The sequence below is a fragment of the Orbicella franksi genome, chromosome 8 (assembly GCF_964199315.1).
Source record: "Orbicella franksi chromosome 8, jaOrbFran1.1, whole genome shotgun sequence".
In the NCBI taxonomy this organism is placed as follows: Eukaryota; Metazoa; Cnidaria; class Anthozoa; order Scleractinia; family Merulinidae; genus Orbicella; species Orbicella franksi.
Window position 1 is genome coordinate 23,500,744 of NC_138152.1, and position 24,324 is coordinate 23,525,067.

At 39.5% G+C, this 24,324-nt stretch overlaps 1 protein-coding gene across 2 annotated transcripts in view; it reads right to left on the bottom strand.

The window, feature by feature from the left end:
• LOC145495436 (E3 ubiquitin-protein ligase UBR5-like) overlaps positions 1-24,324 on the bottom strand; it is a 64,973-nt gene that overhangs the window by 34,806 nt on the left and 5,843 nt on the right. For both annotated transcript variants that reach the window (XM_081475049.1, XM_081475050.1), the window contains exons 8-21: positions 24,000-24,059; positions 23,460-23,550; positions 22,939-23,318; positions 22,256-22,483; positions 21,366-21,523; positions 19,812-19,917; positions 18,648-18,858; positions 17,446-17,564; positions 16,951-17,088; positions 16,535-16,646; positions 8,207-8,364; positions 4,317-4,406; positions 3,712-3,810; positions 2,718-2,799 (exon numbers count right to left, since the gene is read on the bottom strand). In XM_081475049.1, the coding sequence (XP_081331175.1) occupies positions 2,718-2,799; positions 3,712-3,810; positions 4,317-4,406; positions 8,207-8,364; positions 16,535-16,646; positions 16,951-17,088; positions 17,446-17,564; positions 18,648-18,858; positions 19,812-19,917; positions 21,366-21,523; positions 22,256-22,483; positions 22,939-23,318; positions 23,460-23,550; positions 24,000-24,059 (2,032 nt within the window). The remainder of the gene's footprint in view (positions 1-2,717; positions 2,800-3,711; positions 3,811-4,316; positions 4,407-8,206; positions 8,365-16,534; positions 16,647-16,950; positions 17,089-17,445; positions 17,565-18,647; positions 18,859-19,811; positions 19,918-21,365; positions 21,524-22,255; positions 22,484-22,938; positions 23,319-23,459; positions 23,551-23,999; positions 24,060-24,324) is intronic.

Sequence of the window (24,324 nt, forward strand, 5' to 3'; positions counted from 1 at the left end):
CGGGTGAAGCACAACATGATCAGCACATACTAACTGTCCTTGACACAGCAAGAGAGAACAAGGTGAGATTTAACCCGGACAAATTCCAGTTTAAAGTGAAGGAAGCATCCTTCTTCGGGCTCACATGGACCCCCGACGGGATCCGCCCTGGCGAAACCAAAATCAAAGCAATCCGTGATATGCCATCCCCGAAGAACCTTACAGAGCTGCAGTGCTTTTTGGGCATGATTAACTACCTGAACAGGTTCTCACCCATTCTAGCCCAAGTGTCAGAACCTGTGCGACAGCTGATGAAAAAAGATGTACCATTCGTGTGGCAACCAGAACACCAAAGGGCATTCCAGAACCTCAAACAAGCAATCACTGAAGTACCAGTCCTAGCCTATTATGACCCAGAAAAGGAGAACCTAATCCAGTCTGATGCAAGCCTTAAAGGTATTGGATGTGTGTTGACGCAAGAGGGCAAACCAGTGTGCTATGCCAGTCGATCACTAACTGAAACTGAGTCTCGATACAGCAACATAGAGCGAGAGTTACTCGCTGCCTGTTGGTCGCTTGAAAAGCTTAACCATTACGTATTTGGTAAGAAGGTGGTCATCGAAACTGACCACAAGCCGCTCGAAAGCATCTGGAAGAAGAGCATATCGAGCGCACCACCACGCCTTCAGAGGCTCCTACTTAAAATGGCCAAATACAACGTGGAGATCAGGTACATTCAAGGAAAAAGCAACGTGATAGCAGACGCCCTTTCCAGGATTAGCCACATGGAGCCCCCTGCAGAAGACAACGAAGTCCCCGTGGTGGAACTGGACACAATCTCTCGAACACTGCCAGCCAGCCCTGCCAAACTAGATGAAGTACGAGAGTACACTGATCAAGACGTTGTACTCAGTCACTTAAAAGATGTCGTGCATCATGGATGGCCAGAATATCCAAATGAGTGCCCACAAGACCTGAAAGAGTTCTGGAACTTCAGAGAGGACCTGAGTGTTGAAAATGGCCTCATTCTCAAGGGACACAAACTCGTAATTCCCAGTAAGCTACGCCCACAGATGTTACAAATCATACACCAAGGACATATGGGAACAGAGAAGTGTCTCCTGAGAGCAAGGGAGAGCCTGTTTTGGCCAGGCATATCAAGGGACATCAAACAGATGACAGAGAACTGTCCGACATGCGCACAGTTCTCCAAACAGCAACCAAAAGAAACATTGCATCCACACAATGTACCCAGTTATCCATGGCAGAGGCTTGGATGCGATCTGTTCGACTATGGAGGTGCTCAATACTTACTAGTCGCAGACTATTACAGCAAATACCCCATCGTTAGAAAGTTGAGCTCAACGACATCTGCTGCAATAATCAACCACCTCAAATCAATCTTTGCAGAACATGGTATACCAGAATCCCTGGTATCTGACAATGGCCCTCAATACAGCAGCAAGGAATTTGCAGCGTTCTGTGACCAATGGGGTATCAATCACATTACTAGCTCACCAGTGTATCCAAAGAGCGATGGATTCATAGAAAGGATGGTACAAACCGTAAAGAACCTTCTAAGGAAGTCTGAGGCTGTAGGACAGGACCCGTATCTTGCGCTGTTGTCATACCGGGCCACGCCTGTCGATAGCAACTTACCATCACCAGCCAAGTTACTGAACAATAGAGAATATCGCACACAACTACCCAGCAGTGGACGACTCCAACGGTCACAAGCAAAAGAATGCCACCAAGATCAGCTGCAGCACCGCCAAGATGTTCAGAAACAGTAGCATGATGGCAAGTCCACACTCGAGCTACAAAAGCTAGTACCAGGCCAACCAGTATCGGTGTTTCAACCAAAAACCAAGACCTGGACTCCGGCAACACTGAAAGAGCAAATGAACCAGCCAAGATCCTACATTGTAGAGACAAACAGTGGTTCTGAACTAAGGCGCAACAGAATACAGTTAAAACCGTCAGGCCAAGTAGCACCAAGCCTTGAAGGTCAACTGCTCTCTAGCCAAGACAATCCACCACAGCCCAGTGCACCTACATTTACATCTCACCAAGTCCCGTCACCAGGATTACCCCAGACACCCCAGAAACCAGCTACAGTTGGTGAGGGAAGTGCCGACCAACATCTGACAACCAGAAGTGGTCGTGTTGTAAAGAAGCCATTAAGGCTGGACCTTTAAACTTTGTTAATCAGAACAACTCGGCTTAGCCGTCTGAGAATTTTGTTGCGTTGGATTCAATTTGAACAATACTTGCGTTATTTAGGTTCCAATTTAGAGACCAAGTTTGTTTCTTTCACCCGGCAAAGTTTTTAGGGTGGAGATGTAAACATATCAGGTTTGGAGCATGCGCAGTAGGACGAGACAGAATATACACGTGCTTGTACTCGTTAGCTGGAATAAAAAGTTATCTTTCTGATCTCTGCCATAACATTACAGAGGTTTGATTGGCACCCATGGAAATAGAAATTCAATGCAGTCCATAAAGTCAATTAACTGGCTACAGAAATGTTGTTAACAAATAAACACAGCCACATAAAGTCCCTACCCTAATACTTCAAGCTATAAAGAACATATCACAGTGAACTGAATACAACAAATTGGCCAAGACATATGTCAGTCAAAACGATAATTACACTGTACATACTACATACTACATACTACATACTACATACTACATACTGTAGCTAAATTCTATTTATAACAACATCATTTACTTACCAGGATCTAATTCCATGGAATCAAGAAACTGCTTAATAGCTTCATAGTCACACTTGAGAACATGGCACATCAACTGTTGAGTCTATATAACAGAATAGTTTTTTTAATTTTTTTTATTGATGTACCACTATCTGCCATTAAGTAGTAGTAAGGTTAACTCTAATGAGGGCTTTCAAGGTTGAGTGCTAGTTGGCAGCAAAGGTCAGGCTGTCAATAAGGACTAATATAAGTAAAGTTATGGATGTTCTCAAATAATGTTGCTGGAGCAATTTGTCAAACAACTAAAATGGGGCACTGTTCAGTTTTTTGTTGTTGTTGTTGTTTTTGTTCTTCAACTTTTTTATGTGTAGGCATACATGTACTTAATAGAGGGGAATGGTTATGAAGCCCAGCACACTTCAAAGGATAAAACAAAAAATCAACACTTTATGATCATGGAAGGTCCCCAGCCATGGACTATCTTTTGTTTCGTGCTCAGACACCATGGACTAATTACATAACCATTTGAAAATGTTTCTATTGGTTAGTTCCTCACACCTTGTGTTTTGGGCATAGTGAAAAAAAGCCAAGTCATCATAAACATGGGCTTCACAACCATTTCCTTCCATTAACTTAGATATAGGTTGGCCCTAACTCTTAGTTTCCACAATCACCATAACAAGTGAGAAGAGTATTATTTGTCATGTCTATCACAGGTAACACCATTGAAGCATTTTTGTATGGTTGCCCTCCCTATGTAGTTTGGTGGGTACTGCATCTCGTGCATACTGTTAGTTGGAGAGAGATACTGTGAGAGTAATGAGTCTCCACGAGTGTGAAGGTAACAACAACAGGAGTAATGTGTCAACATAGTGACTACAGCCAACAACAAACTCTTCATCCTGAGTACAATCCACTAACACTAGGCCCGCAAACTTCACACACAAGTCACATCCAAGCAAAGAACACTGAACACTGAATATCACATCCACAAAACATGCCATAAGTAACTTACCTGTACTGCTAGTACAACAACAAGAGCCCTGGCTTTATACTCCGTTCCTGGTTTCAGAGATGTGACACCCACTCCAAGGCTTTGTAAAGGGGGAAGATCCTAACAGAGACAATAAAGATAAAGAGAACATCATATACATGTAGCTGCTGTAACAAGACAAGACAGTAGCTAACCTTGTATGCAATAACCTGAAGAAACACTGCAGCCCATGCTCTTTAATCTTGTGTGTGACACGTGTCTTAACAGAGGACTGGTTAGCCCCAGATGCTGGCAATTTGATCATGGAAACAAAGGCAAATAATTTTACAGTCCATACAAACATGAGATTTTCCACTTCTTCATTTTTACAGCATTTTCTAAATGAGATATTAAGCACATTTTCCCATGTGTCTATTGAGCAACATATACAAGAATAAAAGAAATACTCTTGAAATTTTGACAGAACTAAAAACACCTGTCATCGAACTTGGCACTTGTATTCTTGTGGCATTTCTATGTTGTTGTCCTTCAAAAATTCCACTCTTGCTTTCACATGTATTGACAGAAACATCAGCAGCATTTTTCTATTATCTAGGATACAACTGGACAACACACAGATTGCTTACCGTCCAGGCAGGATCTTTAACAGTACCAAGAAAGTTCTTTGACAGAGGGAAAAGTGCTCCATTGGTGTCTGTCATCATAATTAAAGAATCCTGAAAAGAAACGGTACCAGAAAAAAAATAAGTGCAAAGAAACAAGTGCAATGTTAATATGGAGTATAATACATTTAATGAGAACTCTGATTAGTCTCATGGTCATTTTACATCTGATGATCCACTTCAATTCACTTTGTTAAATTTGTTTGTAAACAAATTACACCGGCTAGTCAATAGCACAGGCAAAACCTCCAAACAGATTTAGAGAATTTGAGAGTACTTAAAAAGATGATCATGTAAATACACTTAGTTAATAATAATAATAATAATAATAATAATAATAATAATAATAATAAATGATAATAGTAATAATAATAATAATAATAAAACTTTATTGCATACTTTTTCACACAAACTTGAATCTTACATGTATCTGGTAAAAATTCAGAAATTCTTTTGTTCCTTAAGTTTTTTCCTACAATAAATAAATCACCTCACTTCTAACGCATTTTATAATAATAATAATAATAATAATGATAAGAATAATAATAAGACTAATAATAATAATAATTATTATTATTAATAATAATTAATGATTATTCACCGAAGTGGAGGCAAATATCCACCACTTTAACCGACACTGAGATGAATAATTGAAAGGCCGCGTGCAAGAACGTCCCCTAGATTTTTCGGGCATTTTGAAAGTGTTCAAAAATAGCTGAATTTTGGCATGTAGGCTTCGTTGTACCTGAGAAACATTGCTCTGAATCTTTTTTGGCTGGGGCGCTCTTCGTTCTCGAGAAATAACGTATGCAAAAAGCTCAGTTTTCCAAGCAGCATCTTTTGGAGATCTTTTGTTGAACAAAAAACAAAAGAAACATTATTTTGTTGAACAGCAAACAGGCAGACTGTTTATAGTGTATTCCACTGAATCTTAGCTGTCTTAAAGTCAAAGGAAAATAGTATATAGAGCGGAAATCTGGGAACAGATTGTTTACATCGGTTATTGTGACGTAAACACAACACGTGAATCGATCGAGCAGCAAACGAAATACCATCGAACGAAAAAGAGATGTGCCGCATTAGAGCTCTGTCAACTAATATCTTAAGCATAGTGTTAAAGTACCTTGTGTGCCTGCCTGGTGGTTGAGAGGCATCATAAAGCCTCGATAAACCCGCAAGTCATCAGCACGTTTTAAAGAATCAAAATGTGTTCTGAAACTTCGAAGGTAGCTGATATACCGTAATCGTGTTATCGGCGTTCGAAGTCAGACCGAGCCAGGCAGCAAAGTCCAAGAGCAGTTCTTGCCCAAGAAAAATACCCTCTCGTGAGTTGTGGCCCATTTGCCAAGCGTTGCTAGTGTCAAAGTTTGGAAAGCGAGAACTGGTTTTTGACTTATAAAATTTGTCTTGTATCGACCGCCATGTTTTCCCGCGCACGAGGTGTAAAGACCCTTCCCGGCATGCATTGCAATCACGTTCTGCTCGCGTTTCTCAAACTGGTAACTAGATTGTTTCGGCTTTTTTCATTTAAAGGTAATAATGGCCAACAAGTAGCGATCGATTGTAACATAGATCTGTGATCCAGGTTGCGTTGATTTTATTTCATATCGGCATGATTTGTAGTGTTTTGAACTTCTGGGATCAGCGGACATGCAGATGTATGGAGACCCGTACGTTGCGCAGAAGGGTTAATTTGTTAATCTGTTAGGTGGTGCGTGACATAAAGCTACGATCGCGTTTGTCAAAAAATATGTATTTATCTCGTGACTTTTAGCCATTTAAGACATTGCTGTATTTGGAAAAGTGCTTATTTGATGTTTATTTGTTCAGTGCAGATAATCATTGTCCCAGATAACCAAAGTAAGTTCCAGATGTTAACACTATTTTCCGGCCGCCATATTTTACCTATTTAAACCTGAAATCAACATTTTTGAGCTTGTAAGTTGCGTGAAATTAACATTTTGCTGTTTTCTAAGTGAAACCAACATCCTTTCCGTCACGCGTTACGTGAAATCAACATGTTTACGTATTTAGACCTGAAATTAACAATTTTTAGCTTATAAGTTGCGTGAAATTAACATTTTGCTGTTTTCTAAGTGAAATCAACATCCTTGCCATCACGCGTTAACGTGAAATCAGCATTTTTACCTATTTAGACCTGAAATCAACATTTTTGAGCTTATACGTTGCGTGAAATTAACATTTTGCCGTTTTCTAAGTGAAATCAACATCCTTGCCGTCACGCGTTAACGTGAAATCAGCTTTTTTACCTATTTAGACCTGAAATTAATATTTTTGAGCTTATACGTTGCGTGAAATTAACATTTTGCTGTTTTCTAAGTGAAATCAACATCCTTGCCGTCACGCGTTAACGTGAAATCAGCATTTTTACCTATTTAGACCTGAAATCAACATTTTTGAGCTTATATGCTGCGTGAAATTAACATTTTGCCGTTGCTAAGTGAAATCGACATCCTTGCCGTCACGCGTTAATGTGAAATCAGCAGTTTTACCTATTTAGACCTGAAATTAACATTTTTGAACTTATACGTTGCGTGAAATTAACAATTTGCTGTTTTCTAAGTGAAATCAACATCCTTGCCGTCACGCATTAACGTGAAATCAGCATTTTTTACCTATTTAGCCCTGAAATCAACATTTTTGAGTTTATATGCTGCGTAAAATTAACATTTTGCTGTTTTCTATGTGAAATCAACATCCCTACGGTCACAGGTTAACATGAAATCAACATTTAAACCTTTTTTGACCTAAAATCGACATTTTTGAGTTTTTACGTTGCGTAAAATTGACATTTTGCTGCTTTCTAAGAGAAATCAACATCCTTGCCGTCGCGCGTTAACATGAGTCAACATTTTAAGCACTTTTGACCTGAAATCAACAAATTTGAGCTTATATAAGCTGCATAAAATTGACATTTTGCTGGTTTCTAAGTAAAATCAAAGTCCTTGCGGTCACGGCGGGCCGATCCTTTGTTATAATAAACCGAGGCGAGATTTCGAATTATAACAAAGGCTTGGCTTGGCTATTATAACAAAGGATCGGCTCTGTTTATCATAACAAAGGCCCGGCTTCGTTTATTTGAAGGACTCGGTGGGAAAAGGGCGTCAGGTATTTTAATCAAAGGTGAACTTTGTCGAAAACGCTCCAAATTTCGCATGCAGCTTCGTTCAGGTAAGTTAAGCAATGTCCCGTAGTTTTCGCGCTAAAGTTCGCTTCGTTCTCGAGATATTGCGTATGCAATAAACCACTCGGTTTTGCCACCCTGTGTGCCTTTTTTGCATACGTTATTTCTTGAGAACGAAAAGCAACCCAGCGAAAAAAACTTCAGAGCAATGTTTGTCAGGTGAAACGAAGCCCACATGCCAAAATTCAGCTAGTTTTAAGCACTTTCAAAAATGGCCGAAAAATCTAGGGGATGTTCTTGCACGCGGCCTTTCGATTGTTTTAGTATATACCACACAAGTTGAATAAATAGCGGACCAAAGAGTAACTTTATTTGTTTAAGAGTAACTTTATTTGAAACGGAAGCCATTTTGTTTTTCCTCGGTTGCTCAGAGGTGAATAGTGCTTGGCTAATCACCTCCAAGCTAGCCAATCAGCGTGCACGAAGACTGCTATTCACTTGTGTGGTATATACTAATGATAATAATAATGCTTTATTTATATCTATATTGTCAAGAACACAAGGTCAAGTCAACAAAAGATGTGGGTTGCCAATAAAAATAACCATCTACCCATGATCTCTGTCAATAACATTACTAACATTACTAACGTTACTAACATTATTAACAGAGATCACAAAGTAGATGATAGCATTGAGATTTATTTCTTACATCTCCAGTTGGGTATAACTGAATATCACTGGACCCAGGCTGACTAAGGAAAGTTGCACAGTCTTTTGGCATAGTTCCACCGGGTTCGGGTTTGGAAGATGCCAAGCTATAAAGAGCGTAACGAACACCAGATGGAGTCTTCAGCATCACATGAACTCCTGCAGATAAAAACAATACACCTGTACGTTAGTAAACAATAATCATTGACACTACTACAAATGTATGCCACTAGAAGTAATAAATTAAAGACAAATTGCCAGGTATTTACTGCAACTAGTACAAAATACACTTTTTCTTGTGGCTTATTTATACTACTGGTCAGGAGCTCCTTGGTGCAACTCAAATTCTATTGCACATCAAGAGACACAAGTGCACTGTCAATCTAGCAACCACTAATGCCTTTGCTCTTTTGGTTTCAAAGGAGCTCAGTCACGGCATTTTGAATTATTTTGGCCAGGTTCAAAATGACATGTATAGACTTTAATTAAACTTTTCAAGATGTGCAAATGGCGACACACCCTGGTAGCTCCTTTCAGGGCAGACTGACGTTAGAAAGGAGGTATTTTTACATTTCTCCTCACTCTCTCTTTTCATCTGCCCATTCCTCCCTCTCTCATTCCCTTGCTTTCAAATGATCTACATGTACCTCTCACATTCAGTAGTAACCTAGCAAACAACTTCTACATGTTGCAGCCTTAGGACACAGACCATGACAATTCCAATTATACCAGGGCCGCAAGGCGGCCTGCCTGTATAATTGGGATTATATGAACAAATGAAGGGAGAAATGAGAATAAATCAGGTATTGTCTGCTTGTGCTTTGATCCACACTTTTAATGCCCCAAGAGGTACCCCCCCCTGCAAGGAAACTAAATGTATGATATAATCCCATCAAGACCTGGGAGCACTAACCATGTGCTCCCAGGATTCCTAGCAGCTTTTCAACACTGACTGAAGAAGGAAAAAATCAACACTGGCCAAAGCAGCAGTGGAAAAGATAACAGGGGGGATTAAGGGAAGGGTTCATATATTTCTCCCTTCATTTGTTCATATAATTCCAATTATACAGGCAGGCCGCTTCATGGCCCTGGTATAATTGGAATTATATTTCACAAACTCCGGTCGAAATACATGAGAATAAATTATGTATGAATGAACTGAATGGGCCTTGAATATTTCCATGTTGATTCCAACATCTTTAATGGTAAGCCCGAGCCAGCACCCAACGGTAGCAGAGGAAACCTGTTTGTAAGGCTTAATATAAGAGATGAGCAAAGGGTCTGGTTTGGGGCATGGAAGAGTAGGGCAAACTGGATGCCATTTCTTGAGGTAGTGACAGAGAGTTTCAACAGGACAAAGTTTCCGATTGTGAGGGAAATGAGCGAAGAAGGCCTGACCTGAATAGTTAGGGTTACCACGCTTTCTAGGGGAAGTAAAGGAGAAAACAACTCCCTCTGGGAGGATTTTACGGTATCTAAGATTTAATTTAGCCAGAGAAGCTGCCCTTTCTGGGCAAGCCAAGGCAAAGAGCATAACAAGTTTCCTTGACGAGTGCTTGAGGGACAGAGAGCTGTTGCTTCCTAAGGAAGTTAGGTGCGCTGTCACCTTACTGAACTTACTGAAACGATCCAGATTTCTTCCAAAGGGCGTGCTAAAGGATTTTTATTTTAAAGTAATACTACCCTCTGTAAAATACGGTTTAGTTTTGTGGGGATCGTGTTGTAACTCCGACAGACTTGATTCTATAGAAAGACTACATTGCAGGGCGGCAAGAATCATTTTCAACTTGCCCAAAGACATGTCGACAAATGACGTGCTCAAATATGATCAGTGGCCTACCTTTTCCCTGTATCATAAGCTTGACATCCTAAGACTATTTTATAAGGCAAACAACGACAGCCTGCCCAAGCTCCTGATGAAAACGATATTTGAAAACCCCAGCCACGGCTATTCGCTCCGAGGGAAAGTACTTTCTTCTATACCACGATTTAACTCGCAATTTATGAAAGACTCACTTAGATATAAGGGATCTGTCATTTGGAACATAGTTTTATACCACGAACAACATAAAAGTTTTTCAAGCTTTTTTGACCTTAGAAAGCAGGTTGTAAATAGAGCCTATTTTAAAGATTTTAACTTTAACGCCCTGTCGGCTTCGACAACCCGCCACAGACATAGTGACTTTATATACAATTAGTTTTAGTTAGTTTATTGTAATCATATAGTAGATTAACTTAGTAATAGTTCTAGTTAGCAATTAATTAAATAATTAATTTTATTGTAAATCTAGGAATTGTAATCTAAAGATTTTAATCGTAATTTTAAATTTTTAGCAAAGTTAAATTTAAATACACGACCCCACAAGCTTTTAGCTTTAATTATCATCGTGTTTAAATAAAGTTCATCTATCTATCTATCTATCTATCTACCTTCTTGACATCCCAAGTATGTGAGTACCTTGGTTTTGGAGGGTGGGAGTTGAGTATTCCCTTCATTAGCTTAGTAACACAAGGGTGATGACCTACAGGGAAGCTGTCAATCTTTGAATGTGTTGAGGAGATAGCTGAGCACAGTACATTTGTGGAGCAGTGCTCTAAACCATCTGAAAAGGCCTTTGCTAGAAATTCAAGGACTTCGGAGAGTGGGGCTGAAACAAGATTAATTTTCCCTTCAGTACACCAGCTACTCCAGTGGGACCATGCTGACTGGTAGGGCTTGTGAGTGGAGGACTGCGTTGCTGAGAGGAGCAATTTGGTAACCTATTATACTGGTAGTATTGTTGGAGATGTGACACATGGTTAAGATGAAGGCGTGGGAACATCGGATGTATCCTGTTCGGATTGGAGGGGTCCTGCAAGAGATGTGGACTGTGTGGCAGGAGGACACAGTTGCCGACTAAAAGATTCAACAGGATTGGCCATCGTGGTTGGGCTTGCCATATGTGACCTTTCACGCAAAAACGTGCATGAACGGAATTCCATTTAGAAGCTGTTTGAAAGCCGTCTGAGAGAAATTTGCATTCATTTGAACGACCTGGGTCATCCATTCAAAAAATTTGCATCCGTTCGAACGGCTTGATCACTTGTTTGGTAGAAACGTCCTGCCATTCGAACGACTTGCTCACCCATTTCCTAAAAACATCCAACCGTTCGAACGACTTGCTCACCCGTTTGGTAAAAACATCCATCCGTTCGAACGACTTGCTCACCCGTTCGATAAAAATGTCCAACCGTTCGAACAACTTGTTCACCCATTTGTTAAAAACATCAACCGTTCGAACGACTTGCTCACCCGTTCGCTGGAACATCCATCAATTCAAACGACTTGAGTAAACCGTTGAACGGCTTTGATCATCTCTTCAGGAAAATAATATCAAGACATACGTGCGGTTGTCTCTGCCTGTTCGCGTACTCGCGTGTTCATGTCACATACACGGAATAAAATCCCTTTGATCACTTGAACAGTCTGCTAGCAGATTATGCGACAATCACAAAATATCTCCAAATAATGAAGCTCATAAAGAAACAGTCCAAGTAGAAAAATCGAACTACGGTGTAGTTAGCCTGGGATCCAATGGTTTTTGCTTCTGAATGCCGATTCAGAAGTGTTGTTTTCGTTTTCTTCTTCTTGCATAATCTGTGAGCGAAGACAACTTTCACTCAAAGCTCACACTGAACCGCTGTGTGTGTAAACAACTGAGAACTACGATGTTGTAAATTTCTTTAAAAACTTCTCGCAAAGTTATTATTACAGGCAAAGAACTCTTGCAGGAAACTTGAAAGTCGCCTGTAGATGCGAACTTCTTAAATTCTACCCTGTTTACAATGCGGTTTAATAAACATTACCGGTGTAACTATGGTTGTGATAAGCACAGACACTTTAAATGATTTTCTGAACACCGAAATCTCACGAGTCTGCCTTGTGCATTCCTCTTATTTCGAAGAGAATCCACTGAATGAAACCTTTAGAACAGCAGCACTGAGCTTGAGTAGGTAAGATAACAATCATGTTGTTGTGACGCCCTGAATTTGCATCAAATTTCAAACATTACTGATGCGTGAAAACTGAGTCACGCTTTTGTCATGCATGCATAGTCCTGTGCTTGTTTTCGTCGACTGAGAAGCTTGCTTATTTTAAAATTTGGGTTACACTTCCCAGTAAATATGTTGTTTTTTTAACCTTTGCCACAAGGGACATCCTGGACAGAAAAAGTCATTTCAAACGAGCTCATTTCACGCGGGATTTCACGCCGCTACCACACCGCGGGTCTGGGACTCCGGGACACATTGTAATAATAATTGTAAACAGTGAAATTTCCTCCATGTCGCCGAACAAGAAAACAAAGCAAACCCAGGCGATGAAAATGCACTGTTGCTAAACTGTTGTTGCCAAAGGCCTTATCTCTGTCTCAAGCTGTAAAGTTATTTTGAGACATTCTTGATTCACATGTTGCTCGCACGTGACCAAAATCTTCCACCGTCAGTGATAAAATCTACCGAATGATTTATACGTGAATGAAAACTCTCACCAAAAATGACTTCAACAAGGTTTAGACTTTTCACCAAGAAGCCGCAAGAAGTTGCCCGCTTGCGGACGCAAAAAGAAGTTCTTGCGCATGCATTATCTTTGGGCTGTACTGAAAGACAAAGAATTGACAAAGACTCCCATAAACGACTGTGTATAAAAGAATTCAGCTTTTTCGATCTGCTTCAGCAAACTCAGTTACGAATGTTCTCTGCATTTCAAGTTTACTTTCTTTGGCTCTCAGTGGTGAAATAAAGTAGTAACAGGAGCAGTTTCAATGATTAAAAGCCATCTGTTTGAAACTATTTTTAAGTGAAACCAATTATAATCATCAAGTTTACAAACCGTTCGTGACTGCTCGTTCGAAGATTTCATGAGCCGTTCGAACGTTTAGATCAACCGTTTGAAATTCTTTTATGAGCTGTTCGAATGGTTCCGTTACCCGTTCGGAATGTTTTACAAGCTGTTCGAACAGTTACACTACCCGTTCGCAATTCTTCCTGAGTCGTTCGAACGGTTAGGTTACCCGTTCGCAATTTTTCCTGAGCTGTTCGAACAGTTAGGTTACCCATTCGCAATTTTTCCTGAGCGGTTCAAACAGTTAGGCTACCCATTCGCAATTTTTCCTGAGCCGTTCAAACGGTTAGGCTACCTGTTCGGAATACTTAATCACCTGTTCGAACACTCATTGAAACCATTTCAAACGGCTTGGTGACCCGTTTGCAACCCGTTCAATGGCCGTTTGTTTCACCCATGTAACGGAAAGACGTTAATGCACGTTTTTGTGTGAAAGGTCACATATTGGTGCTACAAGCACTAGATCTGTATTGTCCTGAATTACCTTGTTGAGAACTACTGGAATGAGGTTGAAAGGGGGAAAGGCATAACCCTTCAGAGAATTCCAGTGTAGAGTTGGGGCATCTATATGAAATGCTCCTGGATCTGGTCTCCAACTGATGTATTGAGATAGTTGAGCTGTTAGGCAACTGGCAAACAGATCTGTGTTGCAATTTGTAAGGAAGGGTGTGATTACCTTTGGGTCACGTAGCCAGTCGCTGGAATCTAGGATGGTACAAGACCCTTGGTCGGCGATGGCATTTTCTTTTCCAGGGACATGCTGTGCAGAAATGAGGATGTCTCTGTGAAGACACCAATTCCAGATCTCCAGAGTTAAGGACATCAGAGGAACTGTTTATGTAAGCAACTGCAGAGGAGTTGTCCATCTTCAACAGTACAACCTTGTGAGACTGGCCCTTGAGGAATGTTTTTAGGACAAGAAATGCTGCTTTCAGTTCCAGAAAGTTGATGTGTCGAGTTGACTCCTGACTGGACCATTTGTCATTGGTGGATTTGCCCTGACGTGTTGTGCCCCAACCTTGCATAGAACCATCTGAGAGAATTGTTAGATCAGGAGGTGGGGGAGAAACAGGGCTGCCATTGACCTTGTTTAAATTGTGTATCCACCAGGTTAGTTCTGCCCGAGCTTGGGAGTTGAGTGTTGGGAGTTGACAGTTGAAATTGAACAGGTGGTCTCTCAAGGTTTGGATAAGCAGAATTTGAACAGCCCCAAGATGCAAAGGGGCTACCCAAGTGGCAAGACAACAAGAGGAAGAGGAAGTCCAGTGATCGCAATAGAGTTAATGTCATTTGAGTTAGATGTCAAAGTATAGTCGTCCAAGTATACTATGATTTGGTACCCCCGCTTCCTCAGAAGGCGGCTACAGGTTTCAGAAGTTTGGTGAAGATTCGGGGTGCTGAACTTAGCCCAAAAGGAAGACCCTGTAAGGTGTAATGTTTGCTACCCCAGATGAAACGGAGAAACCTTTGAGAGGATTCGTGCATGAGAACAGAAAAATAGGTGACTTTTAGATCGATACTTGTCATGTAGTCTCCCCTCCTGAGATGGGTTTTCAAACAATGAAGGTTTTACATCTGGAAGTGAGAGTTGCGAACAAATCAGTTTAATGAACCCAATCTATTACAGGTCTTTAAGTCCCTTCTTACTTCAGAACAAGAAAAAGACAGCTGTAGAAGCCTTCGTCTGAAGGGTTGACCTCCTGAATAGCTCCTTTCTTTAACAGTTCCTGGACTTCTGCATTGATCAACTGAGTTTCTGATGGACCTGCTCTTGTAACAGGAGGGCAAGACTGAACTGGGGGTGAATGAAAATCTATTTGAAAGACCTTTACAATACTTAGAATTTCTGGGTCTGAAGTTGTTTGCTCCCGCTGGGATAGGTGCCGGTTGATTCTTGTTGGGCCGTCCTTTGAGGATGAGAAAAAGCAGTTTTTTGCCCGGGTTTGGGCATACTTTGCAGAGTGGAAGGTGTGTCACATGGGGGCTCTTCTAGATCCAAAATGTTGGGAAGGGCCAGATCTCTGTGGAAATCGGCGCCCTGTATTTGATGAGAGGGTTTTAGAGAGGCCACATAATAGGTCAGCCTACTTTGAGGCAAGGGAGGGAAAGTCATCCCCAAAAAGCATTTTCTTAGCATTAGGTAAAGGGAGGTCCCCTAAATTAATCTTGGCCTTATTAATAGCTGCTAAAACCTTCTTTCATCTCAATACTGACAACTGATAATTAGCTGAGCCAAGAAGGCATAGTGCCTGCTCTAACATAAACTTAACATCTTCATTAGAGATAGTTTCCTTTGATTCAAGTGCATCATGTAGACAGCAAAGAGGGCCAGTGGCATTAAGTAAAGAATGCTGAACAGAGGTAAGTTCCTTATCACGTTCTTGTACATATTTCTTGGTTTGAGGGTTTGAAATTTGGTTGCTGATCGTAGTATAAAGTGTAGGCTACGCTAAAGCGTGAACAGATAGGACACTGCTAGTTTCCAAAATATCCAAAACTTGATCGTAACTGAGTTTCCTTCGGAAGCTTTTGTCCAAGAATGAAGAAAACACCTTGGATGGTTTCCAGGATGTGACAGAAGTGTCGGGGTCATAACATGCGGAGTCGGCGTTGTCATTTGACCCCGGATTTTGTATCGCCTGTACTCAAGGTGTCGTTTGGTAGCTTAACAGCCTTCTTTGGCAGCTCAGAGGCCTTGTTTGGTGGCTTAGTAGCCCCATTGGGCGACAATTCTGCCTCAGCTGATGGCTGAAAAGCCTCATCGCCATTGACAGACTCAAACGCGGGGTCTTCAGAAACCATCAAGGAAATGGCGTCGCAGTCAACTTCATGATCTGGTGCAAAAGCCGGGACTCAAAAAGGGCCAAATGGCTATTACAGTTGGAAACATCATTTTTAAGGGTCTCAAGAGACTTCAGAATGTACTCCAGCTTGTTGTTGTCCTTTGAACAAAGATGTTTGGGTGAGTTAGATGGCAAGTCCCGATCGTGCGAATGGTGGAAAGGTGAACGTGATTTACGCTTGCGATGTGAAGGCATCGTATCTGGCCTCAAAAAAACGCTGTAGTTGAAGGAAACCACTGTAGGTTGATTCCTGCAAGGAAATTTTAAGCAAGAGCGACAAAAGAAGGGGAGAAATAAAAGCTCGAATATGAGTGAAAAATACTTACCTGTCTATAGGATTGAAGCACAGCAAAAAAAGCTGCCAGGAATCCTGGGAGCACATGGTTAGTGCTCCCGGGTCTTGATGGGATTACATCATGCATTTAGTTTTCTTAGGCAGGTACCCCTTGGGGCATTAAAAGAGTGGATCGAAGCACAAGTAAGCGGAGAAATACCTGATTTATTCTCATATATTTCAAGCGGAGTTTGTGAAATATAATCACATATATCAAAGTTAAGTAAGACAAAGTTATCATAACTACATGTAAGAGTAAACTAATTGTACCTTTGCAGTTAACAGTCACAGCCAGAGGTTTAGCACCTGAGGGGACAGATAAAAGTTTTGGTGTGCGTTGAATACAGTCAGGAATCTTGTTTGCAGCAGATGACTTAACCAGCTATAACGAAAAACCAAGCATTACATTCATTATTTATGTACAGAGATTGCCAGGAAATTAAAAAGTGCAATTAATTTTTACACATTATCATATCTTACATATAATTATCAGATTATCAGTTTGGTGCCACATGAATAAACTATGGAACTCTGGTAGCTAGCTATAGTGCACGCACATGCAGTCTAAGGCTGAAAATACTGTTAGTTTTACAGTCATGTTAACTAGTAATAAGATATTTTTGAACAAAACTTTGTTACATGAATGAACTGATAGGATGAAACAACCGATTAAACATAGCAGTCACCTGAAGTTCATCCTTGCGGAGAAGACGTACATCTTGCAGAAGAGATCCGCTGGCTTCTTCATTTGAGAGAGCTGCAGCTGCAGCCTGAAGAGCACTATCTTTGGGTGGAAACTTGACAGCAGCATAAGGTCCATCCACCTGGAAAACAAAATAATGCAATGCATTGAAATAACTGCCTTGCATTTTCTTGTCCTCATTTGGGTTTTGCCTTTTGCCAGGCTGATTGGTTGGGTACTAAATGTTAGAAGTGTTATCAATAACAAGGTGTAAGTAAAGCAAAGCCCATTACTGATAATTTTGTTTTCCCAACACTCAATCAAAAATAAATCTAACCTATCCAATTATCGTAAATTAACACTATATAAGTGGTATCAACAGTTCAAGTACAAATGTAACACCATTTTGTTGAGAGTTCATATGCACTGAGATACTGTAAGCTGGGATATTTCCATAAACTACACTGCGTCCTTCTAAAAAAAAGCTAGATACACTTACTTTAAGTACTTTTCCAACAGGAATGTTACGTTTATCTTCTACAAAAATAACATCTTTCAAATCCCAATCCTGAACAGATTTATCTTCTGCTGCCTCTACTGATGGATCCTTTTTACGCTCTACAAATGACAACTAAAAAATTTAAAAACACTAATCCTACATTTGAATTCACAATATTGAAGGGGTGAGTGGAATAAAGCCCTAAGTGACTTTAATTTTGGAAAACATCGAGGCAACAAGCATTGAAATACCTTGCAACAATTTATACAGTTTACTCTTGTTTTCATTATTGTCTAAAATGAACTAGTAGTAATTGCTAGTTCTTTTGAGACAGTAGCTAAAACCCGATAAACTGTGAAAATTGCTGGTAGGTATTTCAATCTTGGCTGCCTCATAATTTCAAATGCCCATTGAGTTTTATCACAGTGTAATATTATACTAGCTTAGGCTTCTTCATTTGCTTTGTGATATAGCGGTAATGTGGCGAAAAACAATAAAATGTGCTTTTTCTATGTTTTATGCTCTGATAAAACATGGGTTTTTCCACCAATCAGAGTGTGCGTAGGGTCCTATCTGAACTATAATATGTGATAAAATTAACCAATAGATTCCATGTTCTGGTGAGTCTGTTTAGTCATAGATTACAGATGATGTCAAAATGTGGTAGGACCAAAATAGTGGCACAAGAGCTGTTAGGTGAGTATGTTGCTGATGTTCTTACCGCAATTTGACGTCATCTGTAATCTATTACTGAATACATTGTTTGTTTGTTACTGTATATTAGGTTGATTTCTTTTGTTATTTTTTTCTCTCAGAAAAATTTGCTTGTATAAAGCTACTCTTCAATTCAAGAAACAATAAAGTTTATGTATATATGTATGTTCATAGATGCACAGCAACATGGAGTCTACTTGTTTTACACAGTAAAGAAGGGAAAAAAAATGTTAATGACATCGTCTATGCATTACCTACAGGTCTTCCAATAGATAATAAGTTAGAACCAATCAAAATGCAAGAATATGTAATTAATGCCTGAAGTGCATTTGCTGCACTTGTAACCGAAATTAAGTCATATTGGCCATCCAAAACCTACACGTGCTAATATATGTGTACATGTATTTCATGACTTGAATCAACCATGGGGTGTACATGTAGTCCTTGACTCTCTAGCTATATATCAGCTTCCATTAAATTAAACTCACTCAGGCCAAGAGAGCCAGGAACATCACTGTCTTGTTCCTCAATAAGTGGTGGATTAGGAGATTCTTCATTTCCTAGTGGCAGCACTTTAAAGCGGCACTTCTCATCCAGATTCCATGCCGATTCTAATAACTGTCCCATACGAGGGATACCAGAAGAGATGTTGAAACCAATAGAACCAGGATGATACAAAGGACAGCTACGTAAGCAGACCTGATGTTGAAGAAAAGCAATACTTCAGCAGTTGTTAAGTTGGTACAAGATTTTATGTGCAGCTAACACCTTTCTATCATGGTACTACAAGTTCTGTATAATGTTCACAAGAAACACTTGTACATTGTAACCATATGCTGTAACAGGCATACATGTACTGTTCACACTTGTCTAACACTTTGTAGAACCAACTTTCACTTATCTAGTTAAAATCTGCAACATTACAGAGAATGGTTGAGCCCTATGAGTCCACTTATCAGTGATTCACAATTTTAATTTTTGATCATACTAACAATCTTTGTCATAAATCTCATTTTCATAACAGTCTGCCCATACCAAACCCTGCACAGTATTGATAAACACTCCGAACTGATACATGAAATTCAACACTGAAAGGGGAAAGGGGGATGTTGACAACTATGTTGTAGTTGAACTTCTGATCATGATTTCAATTATTTGAAGTTTCAATTAAATGTGATGAGTACTACAAAGGAGTAAGTAGCCTTTAAAAGACTCTTTTTGACAACTGACACCTTAAAAACCTGACAAACAGAGGGGTCTTATAGGAAACAAAACCCTCTTGCTCTTTGAATGCCTTGCACACACCTCTTTTTCATAATCCAAGAGGTTTCCCAAGAGCATAAATTTTCTGATTAGGAGACATTGAAAGGGAAGTTAATCTTTCAAATAATCAGCTGCCTATTGTTAGTTTGGTTCTTTTTATGATGTCTGTGAATTCTGTTGGCTAATCTGTTTAAGTCAAAGGGTGTAAACTGGGGGTAACAAATTTGAACTATAGTAAGCTAAGCTAACCCTAACCCTGATATAGTTATAGTAGTGCACATAGACATACGTAATTAAGTAATGCATCCATCAAATCCTTTCATACGATTATTCCAAGATTTAAATTTTCTCTCTGTTTACTGTTAAGTTTCACTCTTGGCATGGATTACCTGAACTCCTCGTACTATGCAGCTGGTGAAGGTAGTGCGGTTTCTTCTTGCCCTGGCCCGAGCTTTTTCTAATAGTTTCTTTCTTTGCTCAAATGGAAGTACACCCCTATGGTAAAGCACACATGTATGTACTGTGTTTACTCGTGTAATAGTCGATCCCATGTAATAGTCGATCCTGTGTATAAGTCGACCCCCAATTTTTGAGGCCAAAAACAAGATTTTCTTCATTTCCAGGTAAGAATTTCTTGGAAAGCTCTTCTTGTATTTCTTAGAATTTTCTTTCAGCTACTGCGGATATGCGAACAAATCGCAGCAAGTTTCAACCTGAAGTTTTACTAAGCTTATTATGGCACGTACACAAGCGTTTTACCCAGTTTAGCAACATGAGTGTATGCGGGCTTTTTGACGATAATTTTTGTGAAATGCTCACAAAATCAAACATGATGATTTCAAACGAACCTTTTTAAGTGTGTAGAGATACAAAGTGGCTTTAGAAGACAGGGAAAACACCAAAGAAACTCAGGACTCTTTCAAAACGACTCGATAAACAAAGTGCAAAGCGTGCGTTGTAATACTTGGTAGCCAAGCCTTGAAATCTGTTGAGACCGTATCCTGCCAGGTTACTAAGCAGAAAAGTTCGAAATGCGAAAGATGTTTTCTGAGCAGCCTTACAGCTTTACTTACAGCAAAAATATTGGTTCTTTATGACAAAATTGAGCCAGTGAGTATCTACAACATTCAGGTTAACATTTGACAGACAAATATTGATGAATTTCAGAAGCTCTGATATAGAGAAACAGATCACTAAGCGAATGTACGTTGTAAACTGTGCTGCCGTTTATTACATGTTTGTTAACACTGAAAGACAATTATTATGCTAATTACTTAACTTGTGCATGAATCTCAAGTTTTTTTACCCATGTATAAGTTGAGGGTGAATTTTCAGACTGATTTTTAGGTCTTGAAAGGTCGACTTATACACTGGAAAATACGGTAATATTATACACCAGTACATTATGTAGTTATTTCCACGTTCAAGTGAATGAAGAGGTTGAAAGTGTTATGATTCTCAAACGTTGTTTGCAGTTGCATACAATATTGAGTACAGCAAGTCTGAAATTATTGTCAAGATAACTGAACGGGTGCCTGAAAAAAAAACCCGAAGTGGCTTCTGATAAATTGCTAGATTTTCCCTCCAAATTCCCCTGTATTCCCCTGTGAAACATAAACTTAATATAGTTTGACATCATATAGATTAACATTCACTTAAGTCCTTATCCTGTGTGCCCCTTCAATTATTAAATTTAGAGACTGAGGTTTTCGGACTTTTTAACCTCAGCATCTGTTAATTTATTTACTTTTCACGTCATAAACTGTAATGCAACGACCTAAATGCAATATGTACACAGACAGTTTACTAGATCCAAGAGAAACCAGAATTGATATACTATACACTGTTCTGGGCAGTTGATGTTTGCAAATTAATACATCGATGTGACTGTAGAATTTACTAATTAGGATACAAAAAGGCTTTGCATGGATTTGATCACTTACCACCAGTACAATGCCCCTGACGACATCTGGGCACAAGTGTAAAGAGAGCATGTGTGAATGGCTACAACTTTGTCTCCAGAGAACTCGGCAAATCCTTGAGTTGTATGTTCCAGTTTGCTAGCAATAGAGCTGAGGGTTTCATCAATCCAAGTAGCAACCTGCAGGAAATAAATGATTAAATTAGTCATAATAAGTTTAAACACAGATTCAAATTAAATATAATTATTTTAATATTAGAGCAGTTTTTAAATGAGTGTGGTAAAACCAAAACCAAACCAATTGCATACCAATTAGACTGCTCAGCCAATCTCAAACCGTAGTAAAACCAAAACCAAAGTAATTGTTCAATTACTTTCGACACTCAATTGAAAACCGCTCTAATATAACTGGACTGATTAAGATGAAGGAATAATTTTCAGTCAGTTACATTGCATGTACTTCAATCAAGCAAAATCTAATTTTACATGAATGGCCAAGGGTGACTATTCTACATGTATTATTAAATATCATGACTTGTATGTGAAAAAAAAGAAAAAATGAAAAATAAAATGACAAAGTCAATTGGAAATTTATAATATCACCTTGAAAATGCAATCATGGTTTTTAGTTTAAGAAAACCTTATTAAGGGATTTGCAAGACCACACATACATGTACATGTACATGTAAGAATTACTCAATCACTTGTTTTAACCTTGTGACTTACAAACTCTTCATAGCTCTCTTCCAATTTCACTACAAATTTTGATAAAATAATTGAAATGTTACCTATCTGAATTGCTTGCAATACACTTATTAAGTACACTGTATACCTCTTTTAATGAACAAACTATAGCTGATCTTGCTGTTACTGTCCAAAATATCAGTTTTTGAGCACATGCCCATATTTTACCTTGCCAGACTCTGTGAGAACAGAAGCTCTTATGGAGGATGCAGACACTGATACAACCTTTTCGTCCACGAGCCCGAGAGCTTTGACCCTGGGGTGATATACAACATCTTGTTCTCTGTAAGGCAGTGGATCTTCCCATTTCCATTGATACAGCTTGCCATCTGCTCCAACACAGACCAGCTCTGAGTACATGGCAGCAATGTGTGTAAAGCGTGTGAAGTGACCATCCTACAGAAGAATGTTGCATAGTTTATGAAAAGTTCAGATCAGCAGCTGTTTGATCAGTAATCTCTACACATGTACACTGTAACTACAGTAACATATCGCAAGGTAGTCCCGCGGCAAATTCAAGCATTCTGATTGGTTCTTTCTTAATCAGACTTATGCAATTAAGACCATTTCCATGGAAATAGTTATGAACCATGAATTTTGTTTTGTTTTGTACACGGATATAATAAACCACAACACCAACCTTGCTAACTTGAGTTGTACTGGGAAATATATGAGCCAAGTGCTCAACCTCTGGTCAATATTCCCTGGTACAGCCCTTATGCTTGCTTAGTAAGAGGCTAGTCTAAAAAAGAGGTTGGTCCCTGTTTTGTATTTATCTTGAACTGTTTTTTTTTTTTTATTGACATGGATCATGTCATCAGTGATGAATCGATTCATGATTTTTTTCTTACCAAGTCTGGTGGCCACCACTGGAGAAGATCTGCAACACTCACAGGATCAGCAGAGAAACTCTGAGATGATAACTTATCCTGGGGTGGTTGTTTGGGGACATTGCTTGACGTCCCACAGTCAAGACCCCCTGCGTGTATGTTCCCAAGCCATCGATCTCTTTCCCTCCTCAGTGCCTCCCTCTCTCTGGTTCTCTCCCTGTCACGATCTGCCTCTCGCTCAGCAGCAGTCCGTGAGGCACGAGCGCTGCTATTAGGACGCCGATGTATTGTTCCATACTGAGAGCTATAGAACATGTCTTCTGAAAATATGGCCTCTGGATCAACTACAAATGATGGGTCATCAACATGGACACCAGCATCTAGCAATGACATCAGGTCATCTGAAGACCACAAAAGAAAGACAGTTTTCCACAATTGTAACATGCTTTATAGCTTATTTCAATCACTTGACTGTTAATTACATGTATGCTAAATAAAACTCATGTAATATATTTACGTCTACTGACAATGAACAGTCTCACCCCCAGGAAGATACTCAGGGTTTTCATCATCATCACCATCATCCTCATCTCTGCTTAGAAGATTGTTCACTGCTAAGTTCACATCGAGATTCTGAGAGAAAAAACAGCGAAGTCAAAAGCTAACATTTAGTTACAGAACTTCAAGAGAAAGTATGGGGGCAACATTTTGTTCTTCACTATTCTCTTCCACATGTTTCTGTCAGTCAACCAGTTCTCCCCAGCTGTCCACATATGATAGCAGTACTCATCTAGTCATTGTACTTCATGGCTATGTATAAACTTTCGTTCACATTTTATCATTTCATACATGTACCTGGACACTTCAACCAAGTTCCTTACATTGCCACAATTCATGAATGCTGTTGTACATATACATGATTATAGTACTTTCAAAGTCACTCTTAATACCCTGTAATTCTTTCACACTTGCTTGGTACAGCAAAATTTGTCCACATGTAAATAAATTACTTTTATTATTTAGTAACTGTATAGAGTTAACATGGCATGACTCCACATTATTTCCTCAGAACACTAACTTACTGTTCTCTGCAGCTCCCTTATAATGGCAGCTCGAGATTTGCCTTGTAGAACAACTTGGGCCTAAACAAATATGAGGATGAATTCATGAGCAGTTGTTTACAACAATATTCAGAACTTGATACACCATAAATGACAAATATAGCAAGGCTGACTTAGCAAACAACTAATGTGTAGTCTTGAATGCTATCAATCATCCAAAGTATTGCAGCAGGGTCTTTTTATGGTTAGAGTGTTCCAATTACATGAAGCTGATCAGAACTCGGGACAACCAAGGAAAAAATCTAGCTGAAGCTTCTCAGTCATGCTGCTATCAGAGAAAAAATGA